The 16,730-nt window shown below is 41.8% G+C and overlaps 2 protein-coding genes and 2 long non-coding RNA genes across 5 annotated transcripts in view; 3 read left to right on the top strand and 1 right to left on the bottom strand.

Annotated features, from left to right (window-relative positions):
- The window catches only part of fchsd2 (FCH and double SH3 domains 2), a 72,691-nt gene extending 68,692 nt beyond the window's left edge, over positions 1–3,999 (bottom strand). For both annotated transcript variants that reach the window (XM_085429920.1, XM_085429921.1), the window contains exon 1: positions 3,834–3,999. In XM_085429920.1, coding sequence (XP_085286046.1) covers positions 3,834–3,854 — 21 coding nt within the window. In that variant the 5' untranslated portion in view covers positions 3,855–3,999. The remainder of the gene's footprint in view (positions 1–3,833) is intronic.
- LOC146693915 (uncharacterized) overlaps positions 1–16,730 on the top strand; it is a 340,133-nt gene that overhangs the window by 203,709 nt on the left and 119,694 nt on the right. The window lies entirely within an intron of this gene.
- On the top strand, positions 3,440–4,646 carry LOC146693922 (uncharacterized). Its single transcript, XR_014914834.1, has 3 exons — positions 3,440–3,875; positions 3,993–4,394; positions 4,486–4,646. It is a non-coding gene; the product is annotated as an uncharacterized LOC146693922 (long non-coding RNA).
- Positions 11,894–16,465, top strand: p2ry2.1 (purinergic receptor P2Y2, tandem duplicate 1). The gene is made up of 5 exons (XM_085429918.1): positions 11,894–12,001; positions 13,147–13,500; positions 14,231–14,399; positions 14,643–14,988; positions 15,072–16,465. Exons 2-5 carry the CDS (start codon positions 13,164–13,166, stop codon positions 15,264–15,266), a joined length of 1,047 nt encoding a protein of 348 aa, XP_085286044.1. The 5' UTR covers positions 11,894–12,001; positions 13,147–13,163; the 3' UTR covers positions 15,267–16,465.

Here is a 16,730-nt window from a genome sequence, read left to right as displayed (position 1 = left end):
CATATCAATCCATAATATTTCCATCTCATTGACCCTTCGTTAGATTAAATGCTGCATGAAATTGCCCAAAGTAACAGACTGAATACAGAAACATCTTTTAACATGAGCGCATTTCATTTTGTGTTTTTAGATAATCTGCTGATCTATTAAACTGTTTAAAGAAAGAAAGATTTGCTTTTAAAAATTTGTGATATTTTAACGTAACTTGTTTCAATCAAAAAACTAAGAATTGTTTGGACAACTGGACAAATATGCCCTCACCAGCCACCTCATTGGGTAAACCTGGTCAGTTGCTTGTTACTGCAAATAACTAGTCGATCACATCAGCAACTCAGTGCATTTAGACAAGCATACATGGTCAAGACGACCAGCTGAAGTTCAAACCAAGCAGCAGAATGGGGAATAAAGATCCTTTTGGTGCCGGACAGGTTAGTCTAAGTGTTTCAGAAACTGCTGACCTGCTGGGATTTTCCCAAACAACCCTCTCTATGGTTTACAGAGAACGGTCTGCCTTGTTGATGGCAGAGGTCAGAGGAGAATAACAAGACAGCTTCCAGCTGTAACTCAAATAACCACTCGTTAAAACCAAGGTCTGCAGAAGAGCATCTGTGAACAAGCAACAACCTTGACCACAGCAGGTGCCACTCCTGTCAGCTATGAACAGAAAACTGGGGATACATTTTGCGCAGGCTCACCAAAGTTCAACAACAGAAGGTTGGAAAAACTGTTTCCTCACAAACAACATGAAAGCATATATCCATCTTGCCTTGTATAAGGAGTTCAGGCTGGTGGTCTAATGGTGTGGAGGATATTTTCTTGGCACATTTTTGGCCCCTTAGTACAAAATGAGAATTGTTTAAAGAAGCACTGCAAACCTGAGTATTGTTGCTGACCAAGTCCATCCCTTTATGACCAGTGTACCAATCGTCTAACAGCTGTTTCAAGTAGGCTAACACACCATGTCACAAGCTCAAATCATCTCAATCTGCCTTCTTGAACATAACAATGAGTTCACTGTACTCAAATGCCGTCCATAGTCACCAGATTTCAATCCAATAGAGAACCTTTGGGATGTGGTGGATGCGCAGCTGACAACTTTGCAGCAACTGTGTGACACTGTCATGTCATGTGGACCAAAATCTCTGAGGAATGTTTCCAGCACCTTGTTGAATCTAAGCCATGAAGCCTTCATTAGCCAAAAATAAATATGAGTGACACTGATTTCAAAATGATGTATACTGAAAAGCACTATATTCTCTAGCTGCCCATCAACTGTCCTACTCTAAAGTAACCTGTAAGTAGCACATACATATACTGTATACACTCCCACTCATGACCCATCAATGTAAAAGTCGGCGTCAGGGTTTTGTGAGACCTTCAGTGAGGCAGGTATGGGGATTTTTTGCAGTTAGAGGTGACTGAGAATACTCTTAACATCCCCCATAACTGCAGTGTTTAGTAAAGATGCTGTGTGCATCAAATTCAATTTAGTGGCCAGGCTCCTTCACACATCTTATGCTAAAAGAGACATGCACACAGACACACAGACACAAACACACACATCTCCTGCCAACAGAGTCGCTGTGAAGGTCATTGTGCATTGTCGGGTGAATTCCATCGGCTATTCACCAGAGTAACAGTGGGCAAATTCACGACTGTTCTAGACAAAACAATCAACAACATGCCACACACACTACACTGGCACACACACCAACACACAAACACAGCACAGCTCCTTTCTTTCATGTGCTGTGCCTTTGAAGATAAGGAGGGAGTGGTTCATTACAATCAGGGCAAAATTTCTTCACTTGATTTCACCTTCTATCACTCAGTGGCAACCCCAGAGGATGGCGAGAGGAGGGGAATGGTGACAGAGAGATAGAGAGATGGGGCGGGGGTTACAAAATGAAAAAGAAGATGTCAAATAAGGGCAAATGTGAAAATTATGAATAACAAAAATGGAAAGAGGAAGAGATATGGCGTAAACATCCCCGACTGTGAGATAACAATATCAAGAGGAGTTTAAATTGTTTGTCTTTTGGCTGCATCCCCCTCCACTACAACCATTAACCTTCTCGGTGGTCTTCCTATTTCCTTCTGCCTTAAAATAAGGCAGAAGATAAAAGGGGAGGGTTGTGTCAGGAAGGGCATCCGGCATAGGATCTCCGCCAAATCAAACATACCTTCAAGCACATGTGAGGATGTCAGATTCACCCCAGTAATGAAGCATGTATACCAATACACACACACCCTGTCTGATATGTATCCAGTCTAAAGATGCAAAGATGCTTTCACTAATTAAACTTAAGATTCAATGCCATCCGTTGATGCAGTTAATGTCAATTTAAAGAGTTCAAGTTCACCCCAAAATCAAGCATCTGCAAAACACTTGTGTAGCCTGAAATTTCACAGGCTCAGCTAAATTTGCCCAGTTCTAACCAATTCTTTAAATCCACAAAACAGAGACACTTCCTCAGCGTCCACACCCACTCTCGAACCTATGGATTTAAAGCTAGATAGGCAGACACTGCATTGCCTTTGTCAGGCCTCTTTAATTTAAGCCACATAAGGCGAATAAAAGAGAGCCGAAATGACTCCATGTTTGTTAGCAGATGTGCTGAGACACAGACAGAACACTTAAGGGGCTGTATGTGCCGCACTGGGAGAGAAATTATTAGCATCCAACAGTCTAGCAGAGATGCTGTGGGCTGAGTGCACACTGAGGGTAGCGGCGCTATTGCCAGTGGGTAACTCACGAGTATTTTTTATTCATTTATTTGTAAATTATGCTTTTATTCTGGAAAATTTTTAACAGGAGGTTCAGGAAAGCAGTGTGTACAGCCTCAGTCAGGCGAAGACCTGCACAAGTGTGTGGTTTAAAGGCATGATATGGCATGTCCGAGGCCACAGTGTGTGTGTGTGTGTGTGTGTGTGTGTGTGTGTGTGTGTGTGTGTGTGTGTAAACGCAGGGTGTAAGTGGCACAGAGGGAATACGTGGTAATTAAGAGAAATCTGATGCGGAGCTTCACAGTGGGGAAATTGGCTCTTGTGCATCTATTTCAGGAGGACACACACACACAGACAGAAAGCAGTGGACCAGAAACTTCATCACACCCTCATGTGTATACACACATACACACTGCACAGCACGCTTTAGGCGTCCTTTCTCAGCCCATACAGAACCAGTAAGTCAGCGTGGCTCTGGCTGCACGCCTTCCTCGGTATGCTCGGCTTTTTGTCAGCTCTGCCTTCAGTGACCCCTGCACGGACTGATGAAGGTCTTTCTCTGAGACATCATCACAAAAGACGAAATCTTTTGTTGTGCTGTCTGGGGCAGGAGAGTGGAGTAGAGTGGAGTGGAGGGGGGGTTGCGGGTTGTTGTCATATTTCCACAGCGTCCACATTTTAACAAAAACAACCACCTCACTGGCCACAACGCTAAAAGCACTGCTCATATTTGAAGTTATTCCTATTCCTGCTGCACGTCTCTCCCCCTGAATCCCGTTTAGTCGTGCTTTGTGCCTCACGGTAGCCCACCTAGCGCTTTCTAGCTAACGTTATTTGACGTGTGAGGGTCACGCTGCTGCAGCGGCTGGACAGATGCACATTAATAACGTTCACAACTAACCCAGCTAGCCGTCCTTGCTAATGTTGGCTAGCGAGGGTCTTTCCGACCTCCCCTTTAATTTAGCCTTTATTTATTTATTTTTTTTGTATTTATTTATTTATTTTTACCGGAAGCTTTTTGTCGTGGCTGTCCAACCGTGAGCTTACAACACTGTTATCTGCCTGTCATTGTCTGCACAGCCCTACTAAAAACATAACGGACTCACCTTCCTCGGCGGCGGCTGCATGTTGAAGTATTGACATGAATGGTATTTCCCTTGTGAGATGTATTGTAATTCCGAGAGGATATCCAAATCAGTGTGTGGCACTAATATTTCTATGTTTTTCCCCCCCTCTTGCTTCCTGAAACAAACACCAACAAAAAGAAAGAAAAAAGCCTCCCCTCCGAACCACAGGGAGGAAAGACGGGAGTTAAATTTGTACTCCGGCGGCCATGACTGATGATAAATGGCTAGTTTATATGCAGAGCAGAAACTGGAGCTACGAGGAGAGACCGGACACGCTTGTGTCGGCTGCTGCCACTACGACAGGACTGGTGTGTTACTGTACTCTTGTGAGCAGGAGAGGGGGAGGCAAACAGGCGGAGAAGAAAAAGCAGAGGGAAGGGATGAGGAAGATATTAACGGGGAACCCCATCAGCAACTCAGCTCAAGGGCTCCACCGTGCGGGGAAGAGCAGGACAGCGCCCGTGCCTCATTAATGAAAGACGGCCATCAGGACGGGAAGAGATAATCTTTTTGTTTGCTCGTTCTCGCCCTGTGCTGGCGGTAAAATATAAGTAAAGTTGTCTTAAAGCATATAAGTCGGAAAAAAAGATTTTTAAATGTTTTATTTATTTATTCATTGTTTTTTTTACAGCCGCTCCAGCTTGCTTATAGGGGGAAGCGCAGGAGGCAGAGTCCCGCAGACCTGCATAGCAACAAGAAACCGCATTCAATCAATGGTGGAGTAGGAATAAAAACGGGATTTTGTTTCAAATAAATAAATAGACAAATTACATATACAAGTTATTTAAAACGTTTTTGCATATGACCTATTATTTCTTGGCTAGGGAGTCCTAAAAAGCGTCTAATCCACACGATTACTCACTATTATTATGTAGATTATGGCGCACGTCAAAAAATCTATAGAAAATCAGGGGGCAGACAGAGTAAAATAGGGTCACTGGGTTCATTGCTCCTGGGGAACGGTGATAAAAGTCTTGTCAAGGGTTGGCATCAGCTGCAGCTGGTATCACAGCACCCGCAAGTATGAATGCATGCATGCAGCCCGTAGCATATGCTTTTATTAGGCGTCATTGCTCGTGGTTAAAAATCGGCCAAATGCAGGAATCTGCTGCATTTCTGGGTCTTCCGTTATAACACAGTTTATATCTCGGGTCATGGACCGCTTTTCATACAAAACAAGACGTCATTTTAAGATAGTGGGGAACTGGGCTGGACATTTTTTACACAATTAATCAATTAATTCAGAAAATAATTTGAAGATTTAATTAAAAAAATCATAAACTTTAGCTTTACATGAAGAACCATTGTTCTTCTGGGATCAGGTTGTAAACGGTTGTAAGTAGGGGAGAGCGGGGTAAGTTGTCACACGGGTAAGTTGTCACACTGTTCATAACTCCAACACTAGAGGCTCTATCTCAAAAATGAAATAGCCACTTTGTGTGACTTCTTCTTCTATAGTCAACCTCCTGTTCACATGTGGTCAAGACTGCTCTAATCTGAGGTGAGCACATCTTTTTTATTTTTTTGACCTAAAAGGAAAAATAAATCACTTTAAATTTTCGTCAGTACAACTTTGTTAGGTATAGATGTTACAAATTATTATTTTACACAAAATAGAGGAGACATTAACGTGTCTTTTGATACTTCAGCTGATGTGCTATGTTGAGCTAACCCTGACATTTAGCCAAAATTAGCATAAATGTCAGTTTGGGGCAAGTTGTCTCATTAACTTTGGGGCAAGTCGTCACATGTGACAACTTGCCCCAGTACAAATAAATGCTCCAAAAAATTGATATTGTAATTCATTTGTATTTGTAATAAGGTTTTTGAAGAAAGGAAGGAGAGGCAGGAATTAAGGAAGGAAGGAAGAAAGTAAGATGGTTCGAAATTATCAACGAAAGACAGAGCGTGGCAGAACACCACCTGACATTATGTTAAAGGCAGTCAGGCAGGTAAAGATGCAGAACAAATCAATCAGAAGTACAGCAAAGGATTTTGACATAAATTACCGTACTCTAACTCGGTATTGTCAAAAGATTACCAGAGAAGAAATTGAAAGTCAGACAGCTATGCCAACAACAATGGTTGGTTATACAATGCCAAGGACGATTTTTTCCCCTGATTTGGAAAAGCAGCTTGTTGAATATATTACTAGGTCAGCTGACATTTATTTTGGTCTGTCACCAAGTGAGGTCAGAAAGCTTGCCTACCAGTTTGCTGTGGCACACGAACTGAAGTTTGTGCCTTTGTGGGCAGAAAAAGAAAAGGCCAGCAAAGAGTGGTTTACAGGCTTTTTAAAGCAGCATACAACATTGTCACTGAGAAAGCCAGAAGCAACTAGCCTTGCCAGGGCAAGTAGCTTCAACAGAGAGAATGTCAATGCTTTCTTTGACAACTTAGAGAAAGTGTTATGCAAATATGAGTTTGGACCAGGAGACATTTGGAATGTTGATGAAACTGGGGTCACCACTGTACATAAACCAGACAAAGTGTTGGCCAGACGTGGATTCAAACAAGTAGGGTCATTGACCTCTGCTGAAAGGGGAACCCTTGTCACACTGGCCTGTGCTGTCTCAGCCATAGGGAATAGTTTACCTCCATACTTTATTTTCCCACGTGTCCACTTCCATGACCATTTCCTGATCAACGGGCCACCCGGCAGCAAAGGAGGGGCAAATTCCTCTGGATGGATGAAAGACACACACTTTGTTGACTTCCTGCAACATTTCAATGAACATACAAAGTGTTCAAAGGAGAAGCCCTGTTTACTCCTTTTGGACAACCACGAGTCTCATCTGTCCATTGATGGACTCAATTATGCCAAAGAAAATGGCATAATCATGCTATCATTCCCACCGCACTGCTCACATCGGCTCCAACCATTAGACAGGTCTGTCTACGGGCCACTAAAGAGGCACATCAACAGCACGTGTGATGCCTGGATGAGGAACAACCCTGGGAAGACAATGTCTATTTATGACATTCCTGGGATTGTGGCAATTGCATATCCTCTGGCTGCAACCCCATTGAACATTCAGGCTGGTTTTAGGGTGGCTGGGATTCAACCTTACAACAGAAATGTATTTCTGGAAGCCGAGTTTGCACCATCCTACATCACAGATCGCCCTATTCCGGACCCTGCCCTGCCAGGCTCCAGCACCAACTCTGCACTGCCAGGCCCCAGCACCAACTCTGACCTGCCAGGCCCCAGCACTACCTCTGCACTGCCAGGCCCCAGCACTACCTCTGCACTGCCAGGCCCCAGCACCAACTCTGCACTGCTAGGCCCCAGCACCAACTCTGAACTGCCAAGCTCCAGCACCATCTCTATCACGAGCTCACCCTTACCCAGCACTGCAATTACTGACAGCGGACTACCAACTCCAGAGGACATCCGGCCATATCCAAAAGCTGGCCGCCGAAAACCATCCAGCAAAGGAAGAAAACAACGCAAATCATCAATTCTAACCGACACGCCAGTGAAGCAGCAACTAGAAAAAGAAAAGAATAAGGCTGAATCTAGCAAAAAGCTGTTTCAAAAGAGAGGGACGCGAGGGGGGGAAACATCTGGACCTATGAAGAACAACGCAGCTAAAAGAAGAAAAATAATTCAAGAGTCATCATCAGATGATGAAGAGTGCTTCTGCCTTGTCTGTGTGGAGCCATTTTCAAACAGTTGTCCAAAAGAGACCTGGGTAAAATGCGTAAAATGCAACTAATGGGCCCATGATGCTTGCACCTCAGGCCAGGCAATTTATGTGTGCCAGAATTGTGACTCTGAAGTTGAGTCTGATTAATCAGAAATAGGGCATCTGTTTTGTTCAGAGTATAAACATGTTAAGTAAAGCAAGTTATTTGCAGCATTCCATTCATTTATGATGGATTTATGTGCAAGCCAGAGAACATTTGAGTTTAAAGTTCAAACTAAAGTTTTCTTTCTACTTAATGTTTTGATTAAAATGTGTATTGGATTGAAATAATTGTTTTTTTCCAAATTCTCTTGGCATAATTGTTCAAATTTCCAGTTTTGGTTTGAATTTAACAATTAAAATCAATAATCACAATTAAGTATTTGTGTTCTTATTTTAAGATAATCTAGTGTGACAACTTACCTGCCGATGGGGCAAATTGTCACAAGTACACATTCTCCATTCAACAGTCTACAACTCCGTAATGAGATAAGATATGAAAATGTAATGAATACATCATATGTGCCCGAGACTTCCTTCTTTCATTTGGTGAAACATTTATTACGTTGTGATGTATGGTGCTCAGTAAGAGTTAGTCAGTGTGAAAAGTGTGACAACTTACCCCGCTCTCCCCTACTTGGACACACATTTGAATCACTTCTTCCAGCCAGCTGTGTTAGCTTTATTTTTCAGGGTGGCCTCTGCAACATGAGACTAGAAATCACCCAAAAATCTTCACCATGAAGCAATATTGCATGTCACTCTGCTCACACCCCTGTCAAACTGTGTAGTTGTCCAGCTTTTGGGAAAGTAAGTAAGCTTCCCATAAAAAAAAAAGATACAGTGATTAATGGAATAAATAGGTAAAACTAAATAAAAGCAAGTCTACGCAGGTCGGTCTTATGCTTCCTTTTTAATGCCATCAACAGTGTCCACAGATCTTAGTCCACTGGAAGCCAGTTCCACAACTTGGGAGCCACAACTTTAAAGCAAAGTCTCCTTTTGTACTTTTGTACCTAGACCTACTGTAGATACCACCAACAACCACTAATCAGCTGACCTCAGAGACCCAGTAGTCATGTATAGATGTATTAATTCACCAGGAAGCATATAGCCAAGGATCACAGAAATCTTAAATTGAACCTTAAAGTTTATGTGGAACAAGTCTAAATGGGATAAAATCAGCGTCACATGTGGGCTTTTATAGGACCTGGTGAGAAGCTTTGTATTCTGGACCTGCTGGAAGCAACACAGAGATGATTTACTCAGGCGAATGAATAATGAATAATGGGTGATCGAGGACGCGATGACACAAAAGCGTGTATAGTCATTTCCATTTCACACTGAGACACGGTATATTTTTAAAGAGCAATGTTCTGCAGATGATTAAAAAAAACAAGTTTTAACAAGACATGCTCATCAAATCTGAACCCTCCTCTAAAAGGAACACCAGGATCTCTCATGGAGTACTGAAGATTAATAGAGTTAATGTTGTTAGGGGCACACATAAGAGTGTCAGGGTTTTTTGTGTGTGTGACAACTGATTGTTCTGAAGAACAGATGGTTTTATTTGTTTACATTCTGGGGTTTGAATGGCATGTATGAGATGTGTGCAATAGAATAAAATATAAAGGTGTTACCCAAGCTTTAGGTAACACCGCGAGATAAGGCGGCAGAAGATACCGCCTTATCTCAGAAGATACCCAGATCAACCATGTCAGAGGCAGCAGACAGACCTATCAGAACTTCACCTCCATCTCCATGTTTTAAAATATAATTTGAAACTCTACAAACAGCTGTTTCAGTAGAGTGAATCAAACTGAATTTATCCAAATTGTTTTTCAGCAGTTGACTACCTTCAGCAGTCCTAGAAGTGTAGTGCTAAAAGGCCTTTTTGAAGGGCCAGCATTGGGCTTTTGAAAAAGAGGGTGGATAACAGCCTGTTTAAATTGTGAAGGGGACACAGCCAGAGGTTAAAGAGTTGTTAACTATCCCGAGAACAACACAGCCCAGAGGTGTAAATGACCTGTTTGAACAGCTTCACCATGTGAGGTTGGTAAAATGTCAAGTGGGCAAGAAGAGGGTTTGCTGACGAGATCATATCAAAGACATCGGCCCAAAGGACGGGTCATATTTGCTCTGATATGATAGATCTTATTAACCAAGAAAGAAGGAAAGTTTTCACACTCTTCAAGCAGGAGAAACAGGATAAATGGCGTCTCTGAACTTTTGGATTCCCTTTGCTGTTATGAATTAAGCTTGAGTGAAGCGCGAGAACATCCCGCTGGCTTGGAAGACAGAGGAAAAGACAAACTAGCTCAGAGGAATTGAGCGTTTTACTTCTTGCCTCCTACGTGTTATGTTCAAGGTTAAGGTACAGGTAATCATTCATTTACAAAGTTTCTGGAGCAGGTGAGGCATTAAGCACACTTCCTCACCTATCACACTCGTATATTTCTACACACTCTCACACACATTCGCGCACTCGGAGGAATCGCATTCATGTTCACACCTAACCTTTTGACAGCGGAACAGAGGAAAATGGCTGCCACCCACTTATGAATCGTAATTTTTGTGTTAGGATCCTGCAAGGATTGTTTTCATCTGTGATTTATTTTATAATTTGGCTTCTGCACATACATTCCTTTGGCCTTACCGAGGTAAGAGATTGTTATGTGTCTGTGCCCATAAAACAAGAAAACAAGAAATCGGTGTGTTAACAGGGGAATTTTATTCTACTGAGTGGCTCCCACTGGTGTTTAAGTGTGCATACAGTGTGCTGGCCCCCCTGTGGTGTACCGCCTAAATCTTAAACTAAAGTTAAGATTAGAACAAAGCTCAGCAGCGTGCATTTCATCACAGCCCACAGCCCTTGTTGTTAATGCAAAATCCAAAAAATCGTTAGTTTCACAGGTTAACAACCATTATTGTGGCGTGTGAGAGAAATACGTTTTATGCCCTTTGCTACATGATCATTATTAGTTAATTGTTACATATTTATAATAATTAATTCAGGAAAGTGACAAAGGAGTGGGCACTTTTGTTTGCACACTGGCAGCTTCATTGAAAATGATTGAAGAAATATAGGCATACACACCTTTTTTAATAGCATGGCCCAACTAACTGAAGCAGCTCTGTATATTTGATTTGGCAGATTTTCACACCAGATAAATGTCCTGACACAACCCTGAAAGGGATTTTTGTGTCCTCCTGGTACTGAGACAGTGATCGTTCACTTGTTAGGCAAATGTGTAAACCCAGACACTATGGAGCCACTAACAAGTAGCCTAACCAAAACTTCAGAAAACAATAGCACGGGAAAGAAGAAAGCAATAATTTCGAGTGAATAAGTTCAACTACACGTCAGATCAACGTAACCCAGAACTATTGTACTCAGCCTCAGTATGGCCAACTTCCCATGTGCATTTCTGGCTACTTTTCCTCCACAGTTTTTGAATTTACCAGTAAAAGAATAACAGTCACATTATCAAGGACCCACAATTATCATCAAACTCATAGAGGGTGATTGCTGATACTATCAAAACTGACCCGAGGGAATTTTCAAATAAGTTCAAATGATTTGTTTCTATTGGCTGGAACTCCATATAAAACACTGGGGCATGACCAAAAGGTACTTAACACGTAGTGGACCAGCACAAGCACGTACGCCAGCAACAATGTCTGTCATTTAAGTAGGTTATGTTGTGGTCTCTGCAAAGATTCCACACAGGAGTCTAAATCAGGCCTTAGGTGTGAGGGCAAATCTGATTGAGGCTTGTGCCACCTCATACCCTCCCTCTGGACACACCTCTGATGTCTTCTCCTAAGGAATTTGGGGGGTGGGGTGGGGGTGGCATGTTAAGCAAAATGCCCATTTAGTTGTTGGTGAACTAAATACTTTTACTAGTGCAGCTTATATCTATAAATAAAGATGATTATTATTATTATTACTGTTGTCATCAGTTTACAGGCTTACATTTTTACAAATTTCTTACTCTAATAATAAAAGATGATTTAAGGCCTTTTTTCATGCTAAAAAAAAACTGTCTTCTTATTTTAATAATACTAAGAGTAATTCAAATATATATCTTTCTAGGTTTACCAAAGTGAGAAACATAAATATTTAACCAGTTCGAGGTGTCTGTTGGTTTTACTGAATATATGTAACATATTAGCCTCAGGCCCCAGACGCTTGCTCACTGTGGACACGCCGCAACTCGTCAAACAGTCATACGTCTTCACAACTTTTTCACTGCCTCCAGTCTCCCAGGAACACATTCAACCACAAACAACAATGTGAGGATACTTTGGACAGGATAGTCAGGATAATAGCACCCATACAGTGTGACTTACTTCATAAGCTATATGTTTTTTAGGGTTTGGGGTTTGTTTGGGGGGGGATATTTGTGAACGGCTGTTTTACCAGAAAATAGCAGAAAGGAATTTATTGCCGAAGAGGTAAGTTCTTCTCAACTTGGTATGGCATGCACAAAAACTTAGGAACTACAAATATGGACGCTCGGGTCTGTTACCGATTAAATTTAACACAGGGCTGTTTAGAAGAGTAAAGGAGAGAAGAACGAAAGGTTCAGAGAGAGCAAAACAACATCAGAAAGAGGAAGGGGGTGGAAGGTCTGCTGCAGGTTAACTCCTCGGTGAGCTGAGAATTTAATAAGGTTGCATGTTGTTTCTTCAGGCTCTTTCTGTCCATTGTATTGCATGGCTGAACTTGGGCTTGTCAAATAAACAGAAAAATGGCCTGAGTTTGTGTGAGCCAGCAATGTTCAGCTCACGCCACTGAAACTCTCCAAGCTGAATCTGGTTTGAGTTAAAAAGTTATTCCTCTGTTTCTGCCGCTTGCAGCTGGAGGGTTTTTTAGACAACTTTGTCATGCCCAAACAAAACATGCTTTTTTTAAAATCCGCCATGGGCCACAGCTGCACCAGATATTTTCTAAAAAAGTTGTTGGTACATAAGTTGGTGAATCAGTGTCTGAAATAAACTTTGAAACTGCATCGCTGATATGTTATTCAGAGGTGTCCCGGTGTTGTTTAGGCCAGGTGGAGGAACTGTACTGTCTGTTTAAGAGCCACCGCTTACACAGAGATTCATATTTTTGAATGGAAAAAAAAGCTTCAGGAGAGTCTAATTATCAGTTATGGTTTTAAGTAGCTCCTTCTCTTCTTTCACCCACAATTAAAGAAAGCAACAACTAATGTCTGTGAAATGTCCTTGTGCATTTTACAGAAATGAAGTGAGTCAAGCTGGATTATATTAATTTGATTGTGCAATCACAATTGGCTATTTGCCTATACTTGGTATGGCATGATATGTTGAAGCATGCCAAAGCAAATGATTCAGGGCCTCTTTAACTGATGTCATATCCTTCTAATCACAACCATTTTCTTTGTCCTTTGTGCCTAATAGTTTTTTTCTCGATAGATAGATAGATAGATAGATAGATAGATAGATAGATAGATAGATAGATAGATAGATAGATAGATAGATAGATAGATAGATAGATAGATAGATAGATAGATAGATAGATAGATAGATAGATAGATAGATAACTAATTCATTCCTTTCTACAATTTTCCCCTCAGGTCTTCTCAGCATCAAGATGGCCAGCGTTGACAACAACAAGACCAACCAAACCAATTTCAGTGCCAGCTACTGTCAGTTCAATGATGATTTTAAATATATCCTCCTCCCTGTCAGCTACACCCTGGTGTTTGTGATTGGCCTAGCGCTGAACGCCACTGCGTTGTATGTGATTGTGTTCCACACCAAGCGCTGGAAGCCCTCGACCATTTATATGTTCAACCTGACAGTGTGTGACACCCTGTACATCTTCACGCTGCCATTCCTCATCTACTACTACGCCGACAAGAACGACTGGCCGTTCAGCGAACCCTTCTGCAAGCTTATACGCTTCCTGTTTTATGCCAATTTATACGGTACAGTTGTGGAAAGCTACAAACTCACACAGCGCAGTACAAAAGCTGAGCTTGACTTATTGTAGAGCAACAGCTTTGCAAGATAATATGCTGCAATACAGTATGCATTATTTGTCAGTGCAGTATGATGCAATAAGGTGTGAAATACAGTGTGTGTGTGTGTGTGTGTGTGTGTGTGTGTGTGTGTGTGTGTGTGTGTGTGTGTGTGTGGAGACTTTCAGCTTTAATTCAGATGAGCAGTCTCATGGCTGAGGGAGGGCCGTTCCCTTGATGTATTTTATAGGTTTACATCATAATCTTAGATGTCAGTGCAATTCAGAGAGGCCAATATTGGGCTGAAAAACCCAAATAAACCCGAAATAAATAAGAGAGAAACACAAAGCTTTAGGAGGGCCCAAATGCAGTCGTCAGCTCAGCGAAGCCAAATGAATAACTGAGTGGATGATCACAGAATTATTTCCATTGTTAAGAAAATCAACTTCACATCATCTAACCAAGTCAAAAAAAAATGCCTTAAGTGGTAGGAATATCATTATACACGCAAGAGACGCCTTCATGAACATAAACACTGAGGGTTTACAAACAAGGTGCAAACCACAGGTTACAATTTTTTTGTTTTGTTTTGTTTTTTTATGATCTATTAGTTAATACAAAGAATTACACAGTAATACTAATAATTATTAGTCTATGAAAAAGGCATGCTAAGCATTCATTTTTCCCTCTCTGACAGGTTCCATCCTGTTCCTGTCCTGCATCAGCCTGCATCGGTTCGTTGGTATCTGCTATCCGGTCCGCTCCCTCAACTGGGTCAGCGTCCGCCAGGCCCGGCTGGTGTCTGTGGCAGTGTGGGCCTGTGTGTTATTCTGCCAGGCTCCTATTCTCTACTTTTCAAGAACTAGGTGATTAAATGTTTGTAACTTTATTTCTCTGTCTTCGTTTATTTTGTGAAAGTGTCTCTAATTGCATTTAAGTGTGGACTATCGACTTTTGTGGCACACCAGTTTTGTACTGTGCTTATCTTAGGTGACCCTAATGGGACACACTTAAAAGAACAGCCAAGCTTTTACTCAGGTTGAGTGCCAGACAGGGGGAGTGCCGTTTAAAGATCCGAAACAAATGCAATCTGTTATCTGCTCTGTAAGGGACGTGAACACCGAGCGAATCTGCCACGACACCACCAGTCCAGAGCTTTTCGATGACTTCCTGGTGTACAGCTCAGTCGTATCAGTGCTCATGTTCGTCTTACCCTTCATGGTGGTGATGGTTTGCTACGGCCTGATGGTGAGAAAGCTTCTAGATACTGGCTGGGGGTCTGGAGCAAGAACCGAAGAGGAAAGAGGAGGCTTAACAGCCCAGAGGTCCAAACAGAAGTCAGTAAAGATGATCATCATCGTGCTGGCAGCGTTCATGCTGTGTTTCCTCCCTTTCCACCTCACCAGGAGTCTTTACTACTTTTTTAGATACATGAGGCAGGTGAATCCAGCACAGGTGAGGACAAGCACTTCTTTAATAATAAACATGTTATGATGACTCTAAAAGATCGCTGAATGACATTTGCATCCATTCACCAGATCAGCTGCAGCTTGGTGGAAGCCTCCAGTGTGGCCTACAAGATTACACGACCTTTGGCCAGTGCCAACAGCTGCGTGGACCCCATCCTTTACTTCCTGGCAGGGCAGGATGCCCGCAGCAATCTCACTAAGAAGCGCAAACTGCCGCCACCAAAAGCAAACAGTGGAATCCAAAACTTGACAGCACAACACTAACACCATGTGACTGTTTGCCACCTGGGCTTGTGTAAGAGTAACAGACTGTTAAAGACTCGCATGTTTATCTACCGCTCTCTTCCACACTGTGTTTTTCGTCCTGTCTCCCTCCCCTCACCCCCAACTGGTCGGGGCAGATAGCCGCCCCTCCCAGAGCCTGGCGCTGCTCTGAGGTTTTCTTCCTGTTAAAAGGAAGTTTTTTCTTCCCATGTGGGTCATTTTATTGTTGTTGTTGTTTTGTGTGTTTTAATGTAGAGTTTTTACCTTAAAATATAAAGCACTTCGAGGCAACTGTTGTTTTAGTTCAATATAAATAATATTCACTTAAGTTGAATTGAATTAAACATGATTGCAGGAAGGTTAATGACTCTCAGGACCACCTCCAAAGTGACAGCACCAGTGGGACTTCCCATTAGTTTTTTTGAACAGAAGAACCTAAAAAGAAGTACTCAAAGCTACTGCCACCTGGATGGTTCAAAACCTACATAGACACACAGTATTGCATGACAGATGAGATCTCTTCAAGAGAGCACTTTTCAATCTTAAATTTGCACCAGTCGTTAGTTTAGCAGGTGCAACACTTCTGAGATGTTAATTTTACTTCAAGACAGATATTTTGTTATAGATACTATTTTTTGTTTTCTTTTTGCTAAGAATCCTAGTGAGAGCAAATTAAAGGGAAAAACCTGAAGTTTCGTTTTATTGTTAAAATACTGCAAATCAGGACAAAGGAGATTTATGATGACTGAAGATTAGAAATAAATGTCTATATTGTATTTGATTTCTGACTTAATGCATTAAATGCCTTTGGATGTATAGGGTATAAAGATAGTGTATTTATGAAAATAGAAAACTACGTGGCGTATCACAGCTGTGTGCTTAGAGAATTGATTTTATGAGTAATTTCCAGCACCTGATGTTTGTATAAGAACTAATAGGTTTTCTACTGTGAGCGTTGTTCTGACATGAAAGACAGGAATGCGTGTGTTCCCTGCAAGGGTCAACCTCACTGCAAATTTAAGGCTTGTTCTCGATGTCCCGGAGAAAAACACATGTCACAAATGTGAAGGATGTAAAAATCATGTAGTAAAGAAGAAGACATTTTTAAAATGTGGTAACTGGCAACCTGTCGAGGATTAACCCCACCTTTCGGCCTATGGCAGCTGGGATAGGGCAAGATGGATGGATGGATGGATGGATGGATGGATGGATGGATGTTTTTCTTCTAATTTAAATCCATGTGTGTCCATAATTTTTTAAATCAAGGAGCCATAGGAAAAGAAGGGAATTTATAGTAACGTACAACAGTACAGACTCAAGTATCCCTTTAATCTACAGTGAACCACTAGGGGGTGACAACCCCCCACAAGTTCATCATGGTTCAAGCAATCCCATCAAATATTTTGCCATTTTATAATCTAGCCTCACACAAATCTCAAGTCTCACATACTCACCAACTCCAGA

This window comes from Copadichromis virginalis, linkage group LG14 (assembly GCF_057382275.1).
Source record: "Copadichromis virginalis isolate Kocher_CV1m ecotype Utaka linkage group LG14, C_Virginalis_male_GT1.1, whole genome shotgun sequence".
In the NCBI taxonomy this organism is placed as follows: Eukaryota; Metazoa; Chordata; class Actinopteri; order Cichliformes; family Cichlidae; genus Copadichromis; species Copadichromis virginalis.
This window is presented reverse-complemented; position numbering and strand designations above follow the sequence as displayed.